Source organism: Trichomycterus rosablanca, chromosome 12 (assembly GCF_030014385.1).
Source record: "Trichomycterus rosablanca isolate fTriRos1 chromosome 12, fTriRos1.hap1, whole genome shotgun sequence".
NCBI classification, from domain to species: Eukaryota; Metazoa; Chordata; class Actinopteri; order Siluriformes; family Trichomycteridae; genus Trichomycterus; species Trichomycterus rosablanca.
In genome coordinates, this window is record NC_085999.1 from 4,026,088 (window position 1) to 4,050,622 (window position 24,535).

Here is a 24,535-nt window from a genome sequence, read left to right on the forward strand (position 1 = left end):
TGACCTTTTTGTTTTATTTTTTTTATAAAGTGCGTTAGTGTTAAATGGTTAATGATTAATGGTTCAAGCGTCATTCAGTGTCTACATAGCAGAGCTGGGATTCAGACCCACAACCTTCTGATTAATTATCTGTCCTGTCTGCTAATGTGGGATGTGGTAGAATGATGAATAAAAGTAAAAAATAAAATAAAATGTATTAAAATCAGCATTGGAATGCGAATTATAAATAAAAGTGAAACAAATCAAGCCGTAGCCTAGTGGTTAAGGTACTGGACTAGTATTCAGAAGATCGCTCGCTGGTTCAAGCCCCACCACTGCCAGGTCGCTGCTGTTTGGCCCTTGAGCGAGGCCCTTAACCCTCAATTGCTCAGACTGTAATGTAAGTCGCTTTGGATAAAGGCGTCTGCTAAAGGCCGAAAATGTAAATGTAAATCAGTGGTAGGATGATTAAAATAATAATGAAATATATATATGTAATTTTTAACAAAAAGAAGAAAAATACATTTTGCTTGGCATTACACATTGATAAACGGGCGTTTCCTCCCACAGTCCAAAGACGTGCAAGTGAGGTGAATTGGAGATACTAAATTGTCCAGGAATGTGTTTGATATTAAATTTGAAATGATGAATCTTGTGTAATGAGTAACTACCGTTCCTGTCATGAATGGAACCAAAGTGTAAAACATGACGTTAAAATCCTAATAAACAAACGAACACATTGATAAACACATTAAAGTACAAATAAAGCTTTAATCAAACATGGATAGATATCTTAAAACATCACCCTGAACTGGATCAAATTTCAAATGTGAGATATCAAGCTCTGGTTCACACGACACAATTTCTGCCCTGATTTTCGCTCGGCGACTGGTCGGCGCTAGATTTGGCGGCTCGGGAGCAACTCGGCGTTCGCTCGGCGATCGAAACTCTGCTCTTAATCGCTAAGTGTGAACTACTCAACAACTTGAAGATACAGCGTGAGAAGAAATGCAGGGGAGGAGTGTAAAAGGGGGCTGTACAGGGGCTTAATATAGTTTATATCATAATACACAGGTGTTACACACAAGTTTTACAGTGTTTCTGACCTGATCGTTCTCTACAAAACACCAACGCTGCATTGCAAAAATATTTAATAACCTCCAACTCACTACACAACCACCCAAGCCAAATCCACTAAGATTCATTTATTTTTTCTCTTTGTTTTTACGTGCACAAACTTTGATCGCTCGCTACTTTAGGACGTGGTATCATTAAACCCCTCGTCACATCTCGCGTGTGTTTTCGTGACAAAACGATATTTGTGAGAGCAGAGAAGCTCGCCTGCGATTCCAGTTGGTGATAGATGGTGTAGTGTGTGACCCTCTATCACCGATCAGTCGTGTAGTGTGAAATACACACCGACCTGAAAGACTCCCGAGTGCAAGAGATCCAGTCGTGTAGTGTGAACCGTACAGCGACCCGGCAGATCAGAAAGTCGTGTAGTGTGAACCCAAACAGGCACATTTGGCTGTATCGAGGAGCCTCATTGGTTCCTTTGCTGTCCGGCTGAGGCGCCTGCACTTGTGATGAATGATTAGCGGTGTTCATAGCGGGTCAAAGGTAGAACTATGCAGTCTGTGACTGAAGGAGAGCTCGTCTGATTTTCTCAGCTCTTCTCATCAGAAGATGCTGCTTAAACTTCCTGCTCGATTCCTCAGCGTGTTGTCTCTGTGTTTTGATGAAACTAAAAGTACCTGATTGTGTTTGTGCTGTTATTTCTGAAACCTCAGACTCTTCCTCAGGGAACTTTACCCAGTCTCTTCTGTCCTGGTCCCAGTGCTCCGGCTCTGAATAGGGAAAGACCACAGAGACGTGACTTTGATATGATCGATGCTGATGGAGTCAGAGGTTAGAAAGGAAGTACATCAGGGCTTTGTGTTCGCATTGACCCCTGTTGCACTTCCTGTCCAACACGAAGGGCATCATGATGCATTGCTCTTGCTTAAGTGTAGCAACCTGCTCTCCAAATATGACCTCCACCCTCCACTCCTAATGTTACACACAGCCATCACCGTGACATGTGACGTGTCCTACATGCCGCACTGTCCGGGTCGTACTTCCTACCGTCAGTGAGTGATGTTACATCACGTGGGCAGTGTTAAACCTTTTAACTTTAGCACACACACACACACACACACACACACACACACACACACACACACACACACTACAGTGTTTACATGATGAACACAAGCTGGTGTTTACCACATGTTTATCATTACTGCTTATAAAGGCCGTACAAGTTCCAACACTGTAGGATACAGTAGGATAAAAATGAAAAAGTAAAAATAATAGGCAGGAGTAGAATGATAATAAAATAATAATAAATAAATTAACAGCAGTTGAATGATAATTAAAAATAACATTTAAAAAAATCAACTGTAGAATGAACCTAAAATTTTTCATTTTGCTTTGTTTTAAACGCTGTTAAACACATGCACAGTTCAAATGAAGTCGCTTGAGCAAGGTTAATGGCAGGTATTAATAACAGACGTTAATAAAAACACTTTTTTCTCCCCTCTTTGCTTTACAGACTAATATAGAGCAACACTCAACAAACGTGTCCAACAGTAAAGCTCATTCCATCCTTCTCAGGTAAGATTCTCTCTCTGTCTTTGTGTTTCTGTTTGTTTGTGTGTTTAAATGTCTTGGTTTAAATTGGTGAAATAAAGTTGCTAAAGTTTTGTTTTGTTAATGAGGCTGTCCAGTCTTTGCCGACAGTCTTTAATTTTGTAAACATTATGACATTATGTATCATGATGTTTTTTTTATTGTTGTTCTCAGGTAAGAGTTCCTCATATGTAATTGTGCGTGTACCGCTGTGTTTCTCCGTGTTAGTGCGTTTAAAAGTGTTTAAAATTGGTAAAATAAAACCTCAGTATCAAAGTTGTAATGAATAACGGCAAGATCAGGATTATTAAGGTAAAAAAAAAATAAAAGTACAAAAATAAATGTTTCTAAAATAAACTAAAACTAAAAATATCAGCTCAAAATCTACTCAAACATTTTTAATCTTCTTTTAACCTATTTTTTTTATATTAAAGTAATGAACTTGTGATCGAATGAAATGCTTTTATTCATTTAATCACACAAAGTGCTGTTTTATTTAGACGTTACACGGTTGACTACTAAACCAATATGTTTACTGTCTGTCTTGACCTCATTATGCCACTATTGGGTCCAATCTTCTCCCAATCGAGTCGTATCCAATCTGACACGTGCACAGAGCCGGCTGATTCCTTTCTTCCACAGGGGCTTTGGTGGGTTGCGATGTTCCCTCACAGCAAGAAGGTCCTGGGTTCGATTCCCAAGTAGAGCAGTCCGGGTCCTTTCTGTGTGGAGTTTGCATGTTCTCCCCGTGTCTGCGTGAGTTTCCTCCCACGGTACAAAGACGTGCAAGTGAGGTGAACTGGAGATACAAAATCGTCCATGACTGTGTTCGATATTAAACTTGTGAACTGATGAATCTTGTGTAATGAGTAACTACCGTTCCTGTCATGAATGTAACCGACGTGTGTAAAACATAACGTTAAAATCCTAATAAACAAATGAATAAATGTTTAATTTGGTAAAATAACACGTCAGTATCTATGTTACATTGATTAATGACAGGATCAGGGTTATTAAGGTTAATAAAAAGTAAAAGTACTATTATAAATGTTTTTAAAATAAACTTAAACTAAATAATACCACCTCAAAATTTACTCAAATTTTTTATTTACTGTTTTTTTATTTTTATTAAATCAAATCAATCAAATGAAGTGCTTTTTGATCTATGCATTATACAGTCGACTACAAAACCAATATGTTTACTGTCTGTCTTGACCTCATTATGCCTCTATTGGGGCCAGTTTTCTCCCTATCGAGTATCCAATCCGACACGTGCACAGAGCCGGCTGATTCCTTTTACCCACACGAGTCGGGGTCATTTGGAGATCTGTATCACGTACGGAGGGTCATGCACCGATCAAAACCCAGTCACACACACACACACACATGTAGCAGCAGTTCAGATTTGAGCTGATCAGTAGATTTGGAAACAAATAGACAATAGCAACAGCGTCTAAAACTCCAGGGAGATATATTCCAGAATATTCTGCTGTAACAACCTTTTGGATAATGCAATCTGAACCAAAAGAATACGCTACATACCCCGATGTATGTGTAATCGATTGCATTACATGTGATGCTGGAAGTAAAGCGACACATTTAGACGCGCCTCTCCACGTTCCTGAACTTGTCAGCAAGCATATCGGGGGTCCCAAACGGAGGTCAGACGTCCTACCTCATCGCTCGGACACAGGGGTCATCCCGGCTTGTTCGAAAGCTCCATATACTGAGGAGAACATTGCACATCGTTTCGTTCAGATTGCTTCGTCCTAGCGAGAGTTATTACAGAATATTCGGGGCCTCTTTCGAGTGAATCTTCCTGTAGTTACAATAACAAACAGTGTAAATATTTTAAATAAATATAAGTGATAGACAGGATTATTTAATCTGATCATTTAAAGGCAGTGGTAGCTCAGTTGTTATGGTACTGGACTAGCAATTAAAAGGTTTTGGGCCCCTGAACAAGACCCTTAATTCTCAGTTGCTTAAATTGTATTGCTTTGGATAAAAAGTTTCTGTTAAATGTCATAAATGTAGATGAATTTTATACTGCTTGTTTATTAAATATGAGCCTGTCCAGCTTTTGTTTATTTGCCCCTTTAATTTTGTGGACAGTTTTGGTCCCAATATTACCTAAAGTCAATATTATCATAAACATTGTGTACCGTGATGTTTTTTTGTTGTTGTCACCATATTGCAGCCCGTACCGCGTGTTTACCGCTCATTAGTGTTTGTGTGTGAATGTGTTCTACTTTCCGGTGTTGTTTTCCTCGTTCCGTCTCTCCCGCTGTAATTAGTGGACTTTCTGTTTTTCCTTCCTCTGTGCTGGAAAGATCAAGGCCGAGCCGAGCTCGCTGTACGAGATTATGAATCATTAAACGACAACAAAAGCTGGTGGAAAACGAGGGTTAACGACACAATCGTGGGCATAAATTGGAGTGTGTTTGTGTTTGGACGGGGGTGGATGGCTAATGAGCTAGTGTGGGATTAGAGATGGCCTCTCGTACGGGTCCTCCGAGGCCGGGAGACGTCCTGACGGTTAGAACTACGGCACACACGAGCCGCCACGACCGCATCCGATCATTCTGTTATTATTACACAGTGCAGTCGTAAAAGATTTAGGTTAGCGGTGGATGATAATTAAAACTTAAATAAAATTGTAAAAAAAAATCAGTGGTTGGATGATAATTAAAACTAAAATAAAAATGTTAAAAAAATCAGTGGTTGGATGATAATTAAAACTTAAATAAAATTGTAAAAAAAAAATCAGTGGTTGGATGATAATTAAAACTAAAATAAAAATGTTAAAAAAATCAGTGGTTGGATGATAATTAAAACAAATAAAAATGTTAAAAAAAAAATCAGTGGTTGGATGATAATTAAAACTAAAATAAAAATGTAAAAAAAAATCAGTGGTTGGATGATAATTAAAACTAAAATAAAAATGTAAAAAAAAATCAGTGGTTGGATGATAATTAAAACTAAAATAAAAATGTAAAAAAAAATCAGTGGTTGGATGATAATTAAAACTAAAATAAAAATGTAAAAAAAAATCAGTGGTTGGATGATAATTAAAACTAAAATAAAAATGTAAAAAAAAATCAGTGGTTGGATGATAATTAAAACTAAAATAAAAATGTAAAAAAAAATCAGTGGTTGGATGATAATTAAAACTAAAATAAAAATGTAAAAAAAAATCAGTGGTTGGATGATAATTAAAACTAAAATAAAAATGTAAAAAAAAATCAGTGGTTGGATGATAATTAAAACTAAAATAAAAATGTAAAAAAAATCAGTGGTTGGACAATAATGAAAGTGCAGTAATGCAGCAAGCTGGGAATCTGAGTCTGGTCTCATTAATGATTACATTTATCGTGAAGTCTCGGGATCCGGGTTTGAATCTCAGCGCTGGTATTGGCACTGACACGCTTGGCTATGTCTGAGGTGGGATTACCAAAGCCCTGCAATGGATTGGTCATCTGATCAGTTTAAAGATTTAATCCAGCAGAATATTCACTTTCTAAGCCGCTTATCCTAATCAGGGTCGCGGTGGGTGCTGGAGCCTATCCCAGCTCTCAATGGGTGCCACCATGGGCAGGGTGCCAGTCCATCGCAGGGCAGACACACACACACACACACACACATTTAAGGGCAATTTGGGCTTTGGACTGTTGGAGGAAACCGGAGCTCCCGGAGGAAACCCACACAGACACGGGGAGAACATGCAAACTCCACACAGAAAGGACTCGGACCGCTCCACTTGGGAATCGAACCCAGGACCTTCTTGCTGTGAGGCGACAGTGCTACCCACTGAGCCACCGTGCCGCCCTGTAAGATGCTTTTATTTAAAGCGACTTACAGTACCGTGACAGTACATTGTCTAAGCAATTGAGGGTTAAGGGCCTTGCTCAGGGGCCCAACAGTGGTAACCTGGCATTGGTGAGGCTTGAACCGGCGACTTTTCAATTACTAGTCCAGTATCTTAACCGTTAGGCTACAACTGCTAAACAATGATGTTTAGAAATTGTAATGAGCTTTCAGAATGATAGACAGTAAAAAAATAGGAAAGGGGGCAGAAAGAACTCGGGGTAAAAATGTGTATCTCACTCTATACAGTCAGGGGGAGCAATGGGGAGCCAATCGTGTGCCTAAATCACCCCTGTGCAACACACCGCCCCTCTCACCGTGGCACAGCGTGGTTATTTTGACCCCCACCAGCTCGGGGAATACCTAACGCTGCCCACAGCCAGCAAACGACCCTTGAAATTGAAAGGGTAAGAAAATGAATGATCTGGGCTGTGTGAAATAGAGAAATTGAAAGCTACAAGTGCGACCCAGCGCTCGCTAATGGCGACTCTATAGGAACGTGTCTGGTAAGAACGCTCTGCTGCTCCTCACTCGTTTAAAATGTTTGCTGAGGAACGTAATATGTGACGGAGTGCACCGAGAGTACAGATGCATAATATGCTGCGGTGCAGGATGCACATTTACAGCAGTAATGAAAGCCGGTGAGCGATAGGAGTCATTTGTGTTCCTGCTTCTGTTTTCTGTTGCACGCCGAGCCGGTAATTTACCCGAGTTCTTAGCCTGGCGCCCCGAGCTGTGAGAGCAAAGCTTTGTGCGTTTTACATTTAGACCTCATGGTGGGGTTTTTTTGGTGGAACGCCGGGACACTTAACCTTTTTTCTTACCTGCTGAGTACAAATAATCTGAAATGAGATGTGATACGGTATATTAATATCAAAAAGCTTACAAGAAGTCGGGCCACACTCCCCCCCCACCCCAACCTTCCTGAACAGATTTATTCTTTTACTGAATGCTTTAATACACCTTCTGCATGATTTGTATCGTTAGGATGGAAGTGTTCTTTAAAGGTGGTATATTTTTTGTTTTCAAATATAAAAAGTTGAATATGAAAGTTATATATTTTATTTAATGATATTTATTATTATTATTAATTATTATTATTAATAATTATTATTAATTTTATTTAATGACATTATTATTATTAGTTATTTATTATTATTATTATTATTATTAATCAATAATTTTATTTAATGACTTATTATTATTATTATTATTATTATTAGTTATTATTATTATTAATTTTATTTAATGACATTATTATTATTATTATTTTTATTTAATGACATTATTATTATTATTATTTATTAATATTATTACAATAATTATATTATTAATCTTAATTTATTTTATTTAATGACATTATTATTATTATTATTATTATTAGTTATTATTATTATTATAAATTTTTTTTTATGACATTATTATTATTATTATTTTTATTTAATGACATTATTATTACTATTATTATTATTATTATTTATTATTATTATTACAATATTTTATTATCATTTAATTTTTTTATTTCATGACATTATTATTGTTGTTGTTGTTGTTGTTGTTATTATTTTTTTTATTATTATTATAATTAATTTTTATTATTATTATCACAATAATTGTATTATTATTATTATTATTAATATTGTTATTTTATTATTATTATTATTATTATTATTATTGTTATTATTCATTTTTTTATTTAATGGCATTATTATTATTATTATTATTATTATTAATTTTATTATTATTATCAAATTAATAATATTTATTTTATGATGATGATAAATACAGATATAAGTAAACATGATATAAGGAAAACTGCCCCAAACAAGGGAATTATTAACAGTATTGCAGTCATTTTTGTTTATCACTCACTCACTCACTCACTCACTCACTCACTCACTCACTCCCTCACTCCCTCACTAACACACACTCACCCTCTCACTCACTCACTCTCTCACTCACTCCCTCACTCACACACTCACACACACACACTCACCCTCTCACTCACTCCCTCACTCACACACTCACTCTCTCTCTCTCTCTCTCTCTCTCTCTCTCTCTCTCTCTCTCTCTCTCTTCATTCCTTCCCTCCCTCCTTCTGGGTTTCTGTTCTCTTATCTGCAGCTCTGTTGTGCCGCTGACAGACTGCTGTCAAAGCCCCGAAGCCTCTTTCACATCAGCCCTCGTTTATCATCCCCCTCTCATCACCCTCTCTGCCAGTCACAGACGGGCACTGATAAGCATCTTCTTTATCAGAGAGAGTTAAGCTCTAACCCCGTCTAGCTCTCTCCCACCTCCAGCGCTCTCTGAGCCAGGTTTGATCCGATCTGAGAGATCCGTTTCAGACGCGCCATTCGCGCCACTTCAATTGCCTATTAGATTAACGTCAATGTAGAAGATCTGCCGCCGTCTTCAATCCTCCGGGATAAAACCGAAACGTATAAGACTTGTAATGGAAGTAGGAAAGCTTTGTAAAAATCAATTAATCCCGACCTGTTTAGGACTGACAGCTAATACAAGCTTCAAAAGATCCGGCCGGTAATCTGACTTCAGATGAAAGTGCTATTGTGACAGTTGTTTTGTTGAGTCCGATCGATGGCGCCGTGCGATTACGGGTAGTGGGTTTAACTCGGCTCCGAGTGTGACACTGAGCGACAGCACGGCTCAGAGCCGAGACACGGAATCCTAAAGCTCGCTGTCGTTCCACCGGTCACCAGAAATTTAGCAGCAGGACTCGTTCAGCCGTGTGTTCGGCTTTAAGATCAAGGAGCTGCGTTTAATCCTTAAACTAGAACAGAAACGCATTTAACAAGAAGAACAGTCAGTACTTTTTAAAAGTGTTGTCCATCAGGGCTGATATCTGAGGCTCGCAGGTTTGAATCTCAGCTATGCTATCAACCAGCCGGACATCTATATGGACAGTGATTGGCTCGTTTGAGGGAGGGGAGGGCTGTAATTACGATCGATGGCGCCTGCACAGAGACCGGGGATAATAGAGATGGGTGCGTGATCCATGTGCTTCATGCGCAATACGGATCTCGCTGAGGAGTTCGAAATGTCAGCTCTGGTGCGCTAGCATGTTTTACCGCTGCGCCACCTGAGCGGCTCCATACATACATTTAAATGTAATTCATGTTGCTGCTTTGTTAATGTAAAAAACTGTTTATTATTGTTGTGCATCCACAACAAACTCTGGTTACAAACATTACAGGATTTAGTTCCCTGTAGCTGCGTGTAGTTCTAAGTGAATTTCACTTTGTATATTCATGAGAGTTTGATTTATTGGTGAAGGTTAAACACATGGACGTTTGGTCAGCTGGTCAGGAAATGCTTCACAGTAAATGCAGTTTACTTGAATGTTTTACTCCCGTTCGCAGCGTCTGTTCCAGCCGGACGTGAATAATGTATCGGAGACGGCGATGTTTCCGAGACGGAGACACGAGAGTCTGGTTTTAAATTGAAACGGCAAACAGTCAGCAGACGACGTGTTACGAGACATCGAACAAATCAAATCAGAGAACTAAACACGCGGCGGTGTAAAGCACGTGTAGCAGCTGCTTCTGCTCCCAAATCAGATTTTACTTGTCATGCTGAAGTCAGGATGGTAATGTACAGAAATATTAAAATAAGCCCTGGATGTTAGGAAATGGCCTCCGTGTTCCACATAAATAATCCTTACAACCTGGAGTTTAACTGAGAGTCACGTTGCTTCCCTACGTTCGCCTTTGGACTTCCTCTCTTCATCCTCCCTGGTGGCTCCATCCTCAGAAGCCTTCTCCCTGTATCCTCAGAACTCTCATCCCTTCTCTGCACATGCCCAAACCATCTTAATCTCACCTTCCTCAACTTTTCTAAACACACACACACACACACACACACACACACACACACTGTTCTCCTAACAGGACCACAAAATCAGTCCATTATTATTTTGAAGGTCTTGGGTTTGATCCCCATGTGTGCATGTAAGTTTTTGTGTGTGTGTGTGTGTGTGTGTGTGTTTGTATGAGTGTTAAGCCCGAGACCTGCAGTACACTAGTCGTGTATGTGTGTGTGTATTTACATGTAAGTTTGTGTATACGTGTGTGTGTATGTGTATGTTTGTATGAGAGACCTGCAGTACATTGTGTGTGTGTGTGTGTGTGTGTGTGTGTGTGTGTGCATGTGCATGTTTGTGTACGTGTGTGTGTGTATGTTTGTATGAGTGTTAAGCAGGAGAGCTGCAGTACATTAGCTGTGCGTGCGTGCGTGTGTGTGTGTGCGCATGCATGTAAGTTTGTGTGTGTGTGTGTGTGTATGAGTGTTACGCCTTAGACCTGCAGTACATTAGCTGTGTGTGTGTGTGTGTGTGTGTGTGTGTGTGTGTGTGTGTGTGTGTGTTTGTGTGTGTGAGCATGTAAGTGTAAGTGTGTGTATGTGTGTGTATGTGTGTTTGAGTGTTACACCTTAGACCTGCAGTACATTTGCTGTGTGTGTGTGTGTGTGTGTGTGAGTGTGTGTGAGTGTTAAGCAGGAGCGCTGCTGTACATTAGCTGTGTGTGTGTGTGTGTGTGTGTGTGTGTGTGTGTGTGTTAAGCAGGAGCGCTGCTGTACATTAGCTGTGTGTGTGTGTGTGTGTGTGTGTGTGTGTGTGTGTGTGTGTGTGTGTGTGTGTGTGTGTGTGTGTGTGTGTGAGAAGCAGGAGCGCTGCTGTACATTAGCTGTGTGTGTGTGTGAGTGTTAAGCAGGAGCGCTGCTGTACATTAGCTGTGTGTGTGTGTGTGTGTGTGTGTGTGTGTGTGTGTGTGTGTGTGTGTGTGTGTGTGTGTGTGTGTGTGTGTGGATGTGAGTGACTGGATGACAATGAAATGAATAAGACAATAATTGACGCTCTCTCGAGGGAGTGGTCAGGGTTCCTTATCCAGACACACTTCGACACACACCGAGACTTCGTCCTCTCCACACACACACACACACACACACACACACACACACACACACACACACACCCCTCATAACGGCACCGAGTCCTCACACACAATAGCACAAACAGCTACAGTATTCAAATCCCTCTCTATTGAGCGCAGAAGCGCGTCCTCGTTCATCTCCGCTTCTCCTCGAGAGCCTCCATGTTCATCCCGTGAAGTCACCTATCACCTCTAACACCTCTTCTGCACTGTGTTGTCTGTATACGTTCCTCATGAGCCAATCCGAGCGAACTCGGCACTTTGAAGGTGCGTCATGTGCCCACTTTCATCCCGGCCTGTCTTTTATTCCTCTCTTTTTTTTTCCATCCCTGTTTTGTAAAGCTTAATAAAAAAGGACACCTGTGCCAGCCTGGCGCTATCTCTTCATCCCGTCCTCGCTCTCCGCACCCGTCCCCTCCCTCATACAGAATCATCTTTTCATCTAGCGTGCCCTATTTCTAAATAATTGTGCCAGCTCTGCCCGTGTCTCATTTGTTTGTCCATTAACGCTGACAGTCTAAGTGGAGAACGGATGGGAAGGTGGAGGGGCGGGGGGGGGGTTAAAGTGGAAGAACTGGGGGGGGGGGGGGGGGGGGCAATATTTGCTGCCTGCCTGTGTTTTTTTTTTCCTCTCACTTATTGATAGTGATTTTCATTAAGCCTCCATAATTAATTTTGCCCTCCTTAAGGAGCTCGGTTCTTTGTTCTGTGTATTTTTAGTGTCGATTATTAAACTTTTCTGCTGTGTAGATAAAACTTCAGGACTCCCAGAACCGCCCACAATCCTCGTTAGTAAAGAAAAAGTACAATTCTGTGTTTATACAATATCCTTTATTTACATAAAGCTTATACTGTGAGCCATAATATTACTACACTCACTGTCCATTTTATCAGCTCCACTTACCATATAGAAGCAGTAGTCCATCTACATACCCTTTTAACCTGTTCTTTAATGGTCAGGACCCCCACAGGACCACCACAGAGCAGGTATTATTTAGGTTCTCAGCACTGCAGTGACACTGCCATGGTGGTGGTGTGTTAGTGTGTGTTGTGCTGGTATGAGTGGATCAGACACAGCAGCGCTGCTGGAGTTTTTAAACACCGTGTCCACTCACTGTCCACTCTATTAGACACTCCTACCTAGTCGGTCCACCTTGTAAATGTAAAGTCAGAGACGATCGCTCATCTATTGCTGCTGTTTGAGTCGCTCATCTTCTAGACCTTCATCAGCGGTCACAGGACCTTGCCCACGGGGCGCTGTTGGCTGGACGTTTTTGTCTGGTGGACTATTCTCAGTCCAGCAGTGACAGTGAGGTGTTTAAAAACTCCATCAGCGCTGCTGTGTACACGGCTCAGGGTTTAGATGATTTCTGGACTTGTCGTACTTTGTTCAGGCGCCGACTCAAGTGGCGGATCATTCTCCTGTCTGAAGAATCAGGCGGCGACATGCATGTCTGAGTTGGCGCCTGCTAGTCTGCAGCTCTTCCTGGTCAGAACGGGGGTGGTGCAAGCGGCAGTGGGATTGGAAACATCCAAACTACATGTTATAAATAAATAAATAAATAAATGAATATATGAAAAAATAAATAAAGATGATGGCTCTTGCCGTTGTTTATCATACAACACAGTGATCTCTTGGATCTTGGATCTTCCTTATCTTTATTTATTTATTTATTTATTGCACCGGTCCATGGGTCATTTATTACCGGGCCATACTGAAAGAATAAATAATTAATAGTGTTTTTTTCTGTTTTATTGACAATCACACTCTAAAAGATGTTTTATTTTGATTCTCTTTTAATAACATCCATCTGTTCCTCTTGGCGTGTTTGACACGTACCTGTTTCAGTCACGTGATACCAAAGAATTAAACCCACAAGCTGCTAAAATAAGCAAAACAAAAGTCTCAGGGTTCCCACTGATTTTCCACCATTAGTGAGCAGTATTGTTATACACTTTTCCTTAATTTCCTTTGGGATTAATAATGTATATGTCTATCTATCTATCTATCTATCTATCTATCTATCTATCTATCTATCTATCTATCTATCTATCATCCATCTGTCTGTCTGTCTGTCTGTATCTGTCTGTCTCTCTATATATCTGTCTGTCTGTCTGTATCTGTCTGTCTTTATCTATCTGTCTGTCTGTCTCTATCTATCTATCTATCTATCTATCTATCTATCTATCTATCTATCTATCTATCTATCTATCTATCTATCTATCTATCTATCTATCTGTCTAGCTACCTGTATGTCTGTCTGTCTCTCTATCTATTTATCTATCTATCTTTGTGTTTTTTATTATGCTTATTGTATAATTTTATTTTTAATCCTCCTGCCCTTGCCGGTGCAGGAAATGATATCTTATATGAAACCGGTCCGTGGTGCAAAAAAGGTTGGGGACCGCTGATACATCACGCCATATAGAGTGGTATAACCAGAGTACTTTTAACAATGTCCTGTAATTTGTATATCAATATATAAAAATCTGACCTTTTACTATTTTATTTATTAATTTATTTTTTCACCTTGATTTAATTGTTTAAATAGCACCTCGGGACCCATATAAAAAACAACACACTAAATCAGTAGCACATCTGGAAATCATCCACATTACTCGTCTCTTCCTTCATTTGGCCCGTTTCTTCTCACCAACACTTCACTCTGGGCCAAGGTTCCTCTTGACTTGATTTACTGAATGTATATATGTTTAAATAAATATATATAAATGTTTATATATCATTTCAGTCTTACAAGAATCAGTCAGCACTTACACATGAGCTCCAGTTTTAATACCGTGTTCTAGCTGTATAACCCACAGAGACCTCATGACCTGTCGAGTGTGGACCTGATGAGCACTTAGCTTCCCTGTAAGACGCTCTGAATACCTGCTAGTGGCTGTTCCTTTTTGTGACCGTTGTGATTGTGTTGGGGGTGGAATCTGTGTGGCTGGTGTCTCGAGGTCAGTGCTGTTAGCAGTGTAGAGCGTCAGGCTGTTCAGTCCATGTTTACCTGCAGTCCTACAGTTAACCCTTTATCTTCCTCCTACTTTTAAATCACAGCCAGTGGCAAGACGGGTAACCACGAGATTCAGGGAAACTGGGAAGATAGAGTAATAGGGCTGTTGTAGCCTAGAGGTTAAGGTACAGGGACTAGTAATCTAAAGGTTGCTGGTTCACTGCCGGTTCCTGAAGGATACTGCTGTTGGGCTCTTGAGCAGGGCCCTTAATTATTAATTGTTTAGACTGTATACTGTCACAGTCGCTTTGGATAAAAGCGTCTCCTAAATGCTGAAATGTAAATGCAAGAGAAGTGTGTTATGGACAAAGACGTCTAGAGAACCTAGATAAGAAACACTGAGGATGTTTGTGGGTCTCGTTTGCTTTGTGATCTGTGCTGATGTGGTTTTAAGGTGTTTGTGTTTGTTCTGTTTGTGTGTAGCAGCCTAACGAAGACGGTGGAGATTTCAGGAGAACACGGGCCTCTCGGAATACACGTGGTACCCTACTGCTCGTCTCTCAGTGGAAGGTTAGCGTTTATATCACACTTTTTTAATCCCTTCTTTCACCCTTTCATTCTTCGTCTTTGTCTTGTACAGAATGAAGAAGAACAATGTCTTTATTTGTCATGTATACATCTACACATGTTGAGTACATGTGGGGTCAGAGCGCAGGGTCAGCCATAGCACGTCGCCCATGAAGCAGACAGGTTCAAGGGCCCAAAAGTGGCTGCATTGCAGAGCCTGGATTTGAACCGACAATCTCCCAATTGAAAGCCCAGAGCTGTAAAACAAAAAAACCTTACAACGCCACTTGGCTGCAGTATTTATCCCTCCATTTTTAGTTTTCTCTTCATTGTGTCCTATTCCTTGCCGCCTGCGCCACCCCCGCGCTGGCCGAAGAGAGCTATGAGTGGGTAGCACTGTTGCCTCGCAGCAAGAAGGTCCTGGGTTTGATCCTTTCTGTGTGGAATTTGCATGTTCTTCCCGCGTCTGCGTGGGTTTCCTCGTACAGTTGACCTGGAGAAACTCAAACTTGTGAACTGATGAATCTTGAGTAATGACTAACTACCGTTCCTGTCATGAATGTAATCAAAGAGTAAAACATGACGTTAAAATCCTAATAAACAAACAAACATCTCTCAGGATTGGTCGTAGGTGCCTGTTGGATGCACAGCCAGGTCAATAGCACCCCGATCAAGATCTCAGGGCTTAAGTCTGGTGTTAAACTGCTTAAAAATGGGTTAAGAACTTGATTATTTGTGTCTTCTTAAATAACAGGCCAAGGTGTGTGGGTGGCACAGTGATATGTTACACTAGCACAGTCTTGATGGGTGTTCGAATACCCATTTGGATGCCCAGTTACCCCAGTGATATCGGCTGCTCGGGTGACTACATGCAGACATGATTGGTTATGATCTGGCTATGATTTTTTTGGGGTGGGGGGGATCTGCATGTGTCGTCGTCGTGCCTGAGGCCTCATGATGGATTGACATTCTCTACAGGCTGGGTGTGCCACTGCATTGCCCCCATACAAAAACAACATAAACAACAATGATTCAAAAATGAAATGGGAGAAAAATAAAGACTAAGTCAAATAAAGGTGAAACGTTTACTGACAACATGCTCAAAGTATTTATTAGAGTCATAGTTCTTAATCTTCTAACTGAGCTTGGAGTGAGGGAGTGGGTTTGGTTTGGTTTGGTTTGGTTAGAGGAGCTCACTTTCCCAGCATGCTTCAGGTTAGGTTAAGCCCTCTTACAAGAATCATGTTTCCTCAAGTGCCTGTTGCTCAGCCTGACCCAGGTGGGTAGCACTGTCGCCTCACAGCAAGAAGGTCCAGGGTTCGATCCCCAGGTGGTGCGGTCTGGGTCATTTCTGTGTGGAGTTCGCATGTTCTCCCCTGTGTGTCTGTGTGGGTTTCCTCCGGGAGCTCGGGTTTCCTCCCACAAGTCCGAAGACGTGCAAGTGAGGTGAACTGGAGATACAAGATTGTTCCATGACTGTGTTTGATATTAAACTTGAACTGATGACTACCTGTTGTGTCATGAATGGAACCGAAGTGTAAAACATGACGGTAAAAATCCTTATAAATTAATAAATAAAGGGCTAAAAGTTAAGTAGGGACGGTAGGAGAAGAGACGTGGTGTGGGATGCTGGGAGAGATGCACACGCTGGATTGTTGATGCTATAAAGCGGTCCATGCGTCTGTATTGTTTGTGTCAGACCGAGACACAGCGGCGGGAGCTTCTTTAAAGCCACCGTAAATGTTGGTTTTAGCGTGGCATTGCCTAATTCCTGTTTTATGGCGAACGTCACCTTAAAAGCACTCGAGTGTGTAATGATGGGTGTAATAAATCACGGTACGGCGGCGTGACACGGCAGCGGCGTTTTCTAACAAGCGTGCAGGACGCGCCGCAGAGAGCGTTCACACACCGAAATTGATTCATCACGCCGAATCACACGGGGCCCGAGCCGAGCTTTTTATAAAGACGTATCTGTCCCTCTAGGACACTTCATTTCTCCTCCTGATGTTTTTGTTTCCTTCTGTCCTTATTCCATTTCTTTGTCTCGGTCTTTATTTCTCATCATCCCTTCATCCCAGAGGGCCCATATGTTTCCTTTAGTCATACCCGCTCTCCTCTCCCCTCGGGTCAGAGTTCATCCCAGCTCGGAGCGCTGTCAATAACGTCTCCAAATATTGAGCGCAGCACTAACGTTAATAGACCCGTTCCTCAATGCCGTGTGTCTGGGGCTGAGGCGAGCGCTTCTAATGGGGGTGAAGGGATCAGGAAGCTGGACTGGACACGCGCTGACCCTCCACACCACCGTGCGTTAATGTATTCCAGATCGGCCTGCCGCCGTTCGCTTAGAAATGTCACATCGCTGATCTGAACTTTGAAATGCTTTGTATAATGTTTTGTTAGTAAGTGGTGATAACGCAGAACTGACCGTCTGGGTGTGACGCGCTTGTGGGGTGGACTTTGTTATTTTCTGGACATTAGATTCATCTGCCCATTGGGTTTGTCTTAAAACCTGCTGATCTCTCTACATAGATGAATTTTACATCATCCTACACGCCCGAGAAGAGGGCGTGTCTAAATTCTTAGATCCCTTAAAATGCTCCTCCTGGAGGCGCCTTAATTCTGAGCGATGATCTGACTGAATAACGAGGGAGCGTCCGACGCCTCCTCAGCGCTGAAGGCAATCCCAGCATTCAGTGCGGCACGACCTTTCTCACAAAGAAATAACAAACATGGCGGAGGAATACAATGCGGAGCAACCAACGGAGTTCTTATCAAATGTAAATACAGTCTCATTAATGTTTAATTTGTATAAAGGTGCACAAGTGTCGTTTATTTGTGAATTCGGGCTCGTCGGGGACAGTTTAACCATTTTCAAAGCATGTTGAGAAACGGATGGACTACAGTCAGTAATTGTGGAACTATAAAGTGCTTCTATATGGTAAGTGGAGCTGATAAAATAAACAGTGAGTGTAGAAACAAGGAGGTGGTTTTAATGTTATGGCTGATCGGTGTATATAAACATTATTACAGTTATTTTTGTTCATCACAGCACTCCTCAGAATGAAGCTCTACAGTTTATTAGGGTTTTTATCAAGTTAAAAATTGCACATTTACATTATTTCTCATCTTTTGTATTTTCTCACACAATTCATCACACACTTATCACATGCTTTCTGTTCCTCTCCACAACACACACTTGCACTTATGCACCCTGTGGAGTTCTCACCTCTGTGGTTGAATCTCTGTGTGTGTTGTGTGTGTGTGTGTGTGTGTGTGTGTGTGTGTTGTGTGTGTGTGTGTTGTTTTAGCTCACACTGAGCCATTGTTACTAGTTCTTTCTCCATCCTATCCTTCCAGTTCCCTCCTCTCACACAGTTCCGAACTTTAATGAATTCTGCAACTGCTTTTTTACTGGGACTGAATTTATTGGTTCACATGTTTTTTGTCTGAACCAAATTTGACAAATTCGAGTGGTTTTGGATTAATGGAATGACGTCAGAGATTAAGAAAGGCACAATATATGTATTTATTTATTTATTAGGATTTTAACGTCATGTTTTACACTTTGGTTCCATTCATGACAGGAACGGTAGTTACTCATCACACAAGATTCATCAGCTCAGGTTTTTGATGTCAAACACAGTCATGGACAATTTTGTATCTCCAGTTCACCTCACTTGCACGTCTTTGGACTGTGGGAGGAAACCGGAGCTCCTGGAGGAAACCCACACAGACACGGGGAGAACATGCAAACTCCACACAGAAAGGACCCGGATCACTCACCCTGGGAATCAAACCCACAACACACACTACCACACCAGCACCATGTCAGTGTCACTGCAGTGCTGAGAATGATCCACCACATAAATAATACCTGCTCTGTGGTGGTCCTGACCATTGAGGAACAGCATAAAGGGGGCTAACAAAGTATGTAGAGAAACAGATGGACTACAGTCAGTAATTGTAGATCTACAAAGTGCTCCTATATGGTAAGTGGAGCCGATAAAATGCGCAGTGAGTGTAGAAACAAGGAGGCGGTTTTAATGTTATGGTTGATCGGTGTATGTAATACAGCATGCTGAAACAGGTACTGGAGGGTGGTGCACATACATCAGGTCACTTGATGTGTTTTTTGTGTTTCTCAGGTCTCTGGGTTTGCACATCCGCAGCGTGGAGGAGAACAGCCGCTCCAAGAGAGAGGGCATCTTTCAGGATGACGAGTGCATCGTAAAAATCAACGACACCAAGCTGATGGACCTGTCCTTCTCCCAGTGAGTCTGCTGCTTTCCCAGAGTGATCACTAAACAATGTTCTATCTGTGGTGTGTTATTTCTGTAAAAAATGGAGAGATTTGGCTTGTTTAGAACCATCACAACATTGGATAGGTTTCAATAGCAGCAGAAATGTTGGTTCTATCCCGCAGCCACAGTCCTCGAAAGCTTCTCTGTGCCCTTACTGTAAACCCACATCTTCCACCAGTATTACAGTCTGTAATCAAGTGCTCTGAGATACCAGGACACAGGCCGTTTTACAAAAAGAGCTGGACAGGGTCGTGATAGCGCATCAACCCAGCAGTAGGTCCAGTATCTGCTCCTTTGTGTCCCTGTGTGCCCTACAAAATCACCTCCAGTTGGCTCCAGCAGTCCCTGGATGATGAAGGGATGTTGTAGCCTAGTGGTTAAGGTACAGGACTAGTAATCAAAAGGTTACTGGTTCAAGCCCCACCACTGTCAGGTTGCCACTGTTGGGCCCTTGCGCAAGGCTTTTAAACCTTTAATTGCTTAGACTGTATACTGTCACAGTACTGTAAGTCACTTTGGATAAATGTTGAAAATTTAAATGAAGGCTTTGATGCCATTGACCGGCCCCCATGTTCCCCAATCCAGAATCCAGTTGATAATCCCGGGGACGTTAGTAGGGCCACAGACTGTCCAGGATCTCAGTGATGCTCTGATCCAGATCTGGAAGGAGATGCCCTCAGGAGCATGAGCAGTTGTGCATACATACACACCAATGCCTGGTTCACACTACACGACACACTACACGATTTTTGCCCAGATTTTCGCTCGGCGATTGGTCGCCGCTAGATTTGCCGGCTCAGGAGCAACTCGGCGTTCGCTCGGCGATCGAAACTCGGCTCTCAATCGCTGTGTGTGAACTACTCAACAACTCGATCCGAGCACTCGGCGACCGAAGAGAGATATCTAGCTTGTCAAATATCTGGATATGAGTCGCCCAACTGGCAGTGAGTGCTATGTCGAACAGCCAATGAGAACGCAAGATACGGGGTGAGGGGAAACGCAGGGGAGGAGTGTAAAAGGTTGGACAGGGGTGTAATATAGTTTATATCAGAATACATCAGCACACACGTTATACAGTATTTCTGACCTGATCGTTCTCTACAAAACACCCACGCTGCATTGCAAAAAAATATTTATTAACCTCCAACCCACTATAGAACAATCCCTGCTGTTCACGTTGCCAAATCCACTCAGATTCATTTATTTTTTCCTCCTTGATTTTACGCTGCACATCAGCGCACAAACTTTGATCGCTCGCTACTTATTGACGTGCATTTCTGGACGTGGTTTCATTAAACCCCTCGTCACTTCTCACGTTTGTTTTCGTGACAGAACGTAGTTTGGGAGAGCAGAGAAGCTCACCTGCGTTTCCAGTTGGTGATAGATGGTGGTGTGTGAGGCATTAATGGGCAGTGATAGCTCAGTGGTTAGGGTACTGGACTAGTAATCAGACAACCACCAAGTTTCCACTGTTGGGCCCCTGTCCCTTAACCCTCAATAGTTCAAAATTGTGTTCAGTCATAATTGTAAGTCGCTTTGGATAAAAGCGTCTGCTAAATGCCGAAAATGTAAACGTAAAGGGTCGACTTTCAGGCCGCTTATTCTAATCAGGCTCGCGGGGGGTGCTGGAGCCTATTCCAGCTCTTAATAAGCGCAAGGCAAACAGAAACACCCTTGACAGAGTGCCGGTCCATCTAAGGGCAATTTTTAGCCTCTCTAAATAACCTGACTGAATGTCTTTGGACTGTGGGAGGAAAACAGAGCTCCTGGAGGAAACCCACACAGACCCGGGGAAGAACATACAAACTCCTTCTGGGAATTGAACCCAGGACCTAGCCACCATGCTCCCTGTGAATCTTTTCTTCATCAAGATCTATTTTTTTTTTTTAAACAGTGCAAATAAAGTGATGCATATATTTAATCTAGCCCTATTTTATAGATATAAAAAAAAGCCAATGGCATTATTCAATCGTAGTCAGTAACAGTGAATTAGGAGGCCATGCCACACATTAAAACCACATTATAGAACTTTCTCATAGTTTCTGTACTCATATTCTTGGCACAGAACTCACAATAAATGTCTTTTTACTTATTTCTGATGTGAACTGTAGGTTTTAAATTCTATACGTGTGCCGGGGAGAAGCCTGTGAGACAGAAGGTTACAGTAATGTTATTATTATTACATTTAGGATGGATGGATGAGTCTGAAATGAAATTGCTTAACACAAATGAGAAAGAAGGATTGCTTTGTCATTTTTAAAGGGTAGAGCTCATTAGTCACAACCCCAATTACGCTGTCCTGGGAATGAGTTTTTGCGAGACTAAAATGAATAAAAAATACATTTTATTAATTGATTTTTTTTTCTTTAGATTTAACATCATTACTCATGTCATGTAACCCCACATTGATTTAAGTTTTAAGCTTTATACAACTATTGATCTCTCTCTCGTAAATGGGTCTTATTTAATAGTTCATTCTGTCCCGTTTTTCTCTCAGGTCACAGGAGGTGTTCCGCCAGGCCATGCGTTCACCTGTAGTGAGGTTAGGAGTTCTCCCGGTGATCAACAAAGAACGCTACGAGAGGAGCCTCATCGCCCACGTATTTGGCACGGACGGTCACGACGGTACCGCGCGACCCAAAGAACCTCCTCCACTGAAGGTAAAGCCCATCATGAGGCCTCCAGAATCCTCCGGCAGACAGGCTGAACCTCAGGAGAGCAGCGGTGTTAACCTGGAGAACCGAATGCTGGGTTCTCCTCTAAACCTCCAGTACACCAGGACCAAGAGCAGCAGCCCACTGCTCAGTAAGAGCCACACGTTCTCACCGCTGACCGGCTTCGCTAGCAAGAAAAGTGGCAAGAGGCTGAAGATCGATCTGAAGAAAGGTGAGTACTGTAGGTAGAGCAGATTTTTTTTTACACTACTTTAATCTGAAGGTTTTTTTGTAGCTGCCGAGGTGTGTGACTGCCAGGAATGTGCAGAACTACACTCACTGTCCATTTTATCAGCTCCACTTACCATATAGAAGCACTTTGTAGTTCTACAATTACTGACTGTATTCCATGGTCAGGAACTCCACAGTGGTGGATGATTCTCAGCACTGCAGTAACACTGACATATGGTGGTGGTGTGTTAGTGTGTGTTGTGCTGGTATGAGTGCATCACACACAGCAGCGCTGCTGGAGTTTTTAAATACCGTGTCCACTCACTGTCCACTCTATCAGACACTCCTACCTAGTCGGTCCACCTTGTAGATGTGAAGTCAGAGACGATCGCTCATCTATTGCTGCTGTTTGAGTCGGTCATCTTCTAGACCTTCATCAGTGGTCACAGGACGCTGCCCACGGGGCGCTGTTGGCTGGATATTTTTGGTTGGTGGACCATTCTCAGTCCAGCAGTGACAGTGAGGTGTTTTAAAAACTCCATCAGCGCTGCTGTGTCTGATCCACTCATACCAGCACAACACACACTAACACACCACCACCATGTCAGTGTCACTGCAGTGCTGAGAATGATCAACCACCTAAATAATACCTGCTCTGTGGTGGTCCTGTGGGGGTCCTGACCATTGAAGAACAGCATGACAGGGGGCTAACAAAGCATGTAGAGAAACAGATGGACTACAGTCAGTAATTGTAGAACTACAAAGTGCTTCTATATGGTAAGTGGAGCTGATAAAATGGACAGTGAGGGTAAAAATAAGGAGGTGGTTTTAATGGCAGGTCCTTTAGGTTCCGGATATTTAACTGTAGGTTTATTATTGTTTAACTGCATCAGCACTTTTAGCTTTTGTTTTGTTTTGCAAATTTCAGAAATTATTAGTGTTAAAATAACCAGCATTAAATTAATGTGGACATTAAACGAATCAGCTGATACGGAGGTATGTGAGTTTGCGACTCATTACACTCTGAATATCACTGAACACTGAATAATGTAAAATGCAAATTTAAAAGAGCAGCTTCTTTATTTCTGCCAACGATACATTAAGATGAGTAGCAACAATTAATCTCACGTTCGTATACGAACTCTTTTTAGTGCTGCTGACATCAAGCAAAGTTTTAAAACCAGTCCTGTGTTTTTCAAGTCATTATTATTAATGATCTTATATATTGAGTGAACTGTCAGGAGTAGAGATGTTAGTGATTAACCGGTTAACCGGTTATCATTATTCTATTTGAGCTGTCGGTTAAAAAGCACATTTCAGTTCGCCTGATTTCCATTGAGAGCGCAGCTACAGATTGTGTGCATGCGTCAGTTTCTAATCTGAACAGAACGACTTGTTCCTGAATAAAATGATTTATATATCATTTAAATAATGAACCACAAATCTATTACCCATTAAAATGACAAACAGTACAGCTGTTTTTCCTCCCAGTCTAGTCATATCCGATCACCCGATTGCAATACGCTTCCTCCTTACTGATGCTGATCTTCAGCTCTGATTAAGGAGAGCCGAGACTGAGACCGACACACGCCCCCTCCGACACGTGAGCAGTACCCGACTGCTTCTTTTCACCTGCACGAGGCGAGTTCATGTATGGATCAGCTTTGTGCACATTGATCATATTATTCCTGAATTCCGTGCAGGCGCCATCAATCAGCCAGTAGTGGTCGTAATTGCACCAGTTATGAGGTCCCTATCCGGCAATCGTTGTTCATGTTGCCGCCCAGCATAGCCAGTTGGCAGAGCCTAGTTCACTACACGACTGGTCGGCGCTAGATTTACCGGCTCGGGAGCAACTCTGCGTTCGAAACTCGGCTCTCAATCGTTATGTGTGAACTACTCAACGACTCGATCCGAGATATCTAGCGTGTCAAATATCTGGATGTGAGTTTCCCGACTGGCAGTGAGTGCGGTGTCGAACAGCCAATGAGAACGCAGGACACTGGGTGAGGGTAAACGCAGGGGAGGAGTGTAAAAAGGTGGGACAGGGGCGTAATATAGTTTATATCAGAATACATCAGCGCACACACGTTATACAGTATTTCTGACCTGATCGTTCTCTACAAAACACCCACGCTGCATTGCAAACAATATTTATTAACCTCCAACTCACTATAGAACAATCCCTGCTGCGCACGTAACCAAATCCACTCAGATTCATTTATTTTTCCTCCTTGATTTTACGCTGCACATCAGCGCACAAACTTTGATCGCTCGCTACTCGTTGACGTGCATTTCTGGACGTGGTTTCATCAAACCCCTCGTCACTTCTCGCGTTTGTTTTCGTGACAAAATGTAGT

General features: G+C 41.9%; 1 protein-coding gene across 2 annotated transcripts in view; it reads left to right on the forward strand.

Annotated features, from left to right (window-relative positions):
• Positions 1-24,535, forward strand: part of pard3bb (par-3 family cell polarity regulator beta b) — a 416,753-nt gene that overhangs the window by 125,351 nt on the left and 266,867 nt on the right. For both annotated transcript variants that reach the window (XM_063005444.1, XM_063005445.1), the window contains exons 6-9: positions 2,573-2,634; positions 14,906-14,992; positions 19,135-19,260; positions 21,788-22,176. In XM_063005444.1, coding sequence (XP_062861514.1) covers positions 2,573-2,634; positions 14,906-14,992; positions 19,135-19,260; positions 21,788-22,176 — 664 coding nt within the window. The remainder of the gene's footprint in view (positions 1-2,572; positions 2,635-14,905; positions 14,993-19,134; positions 19,261-21,787; positions 22,177-24,535) is intronic.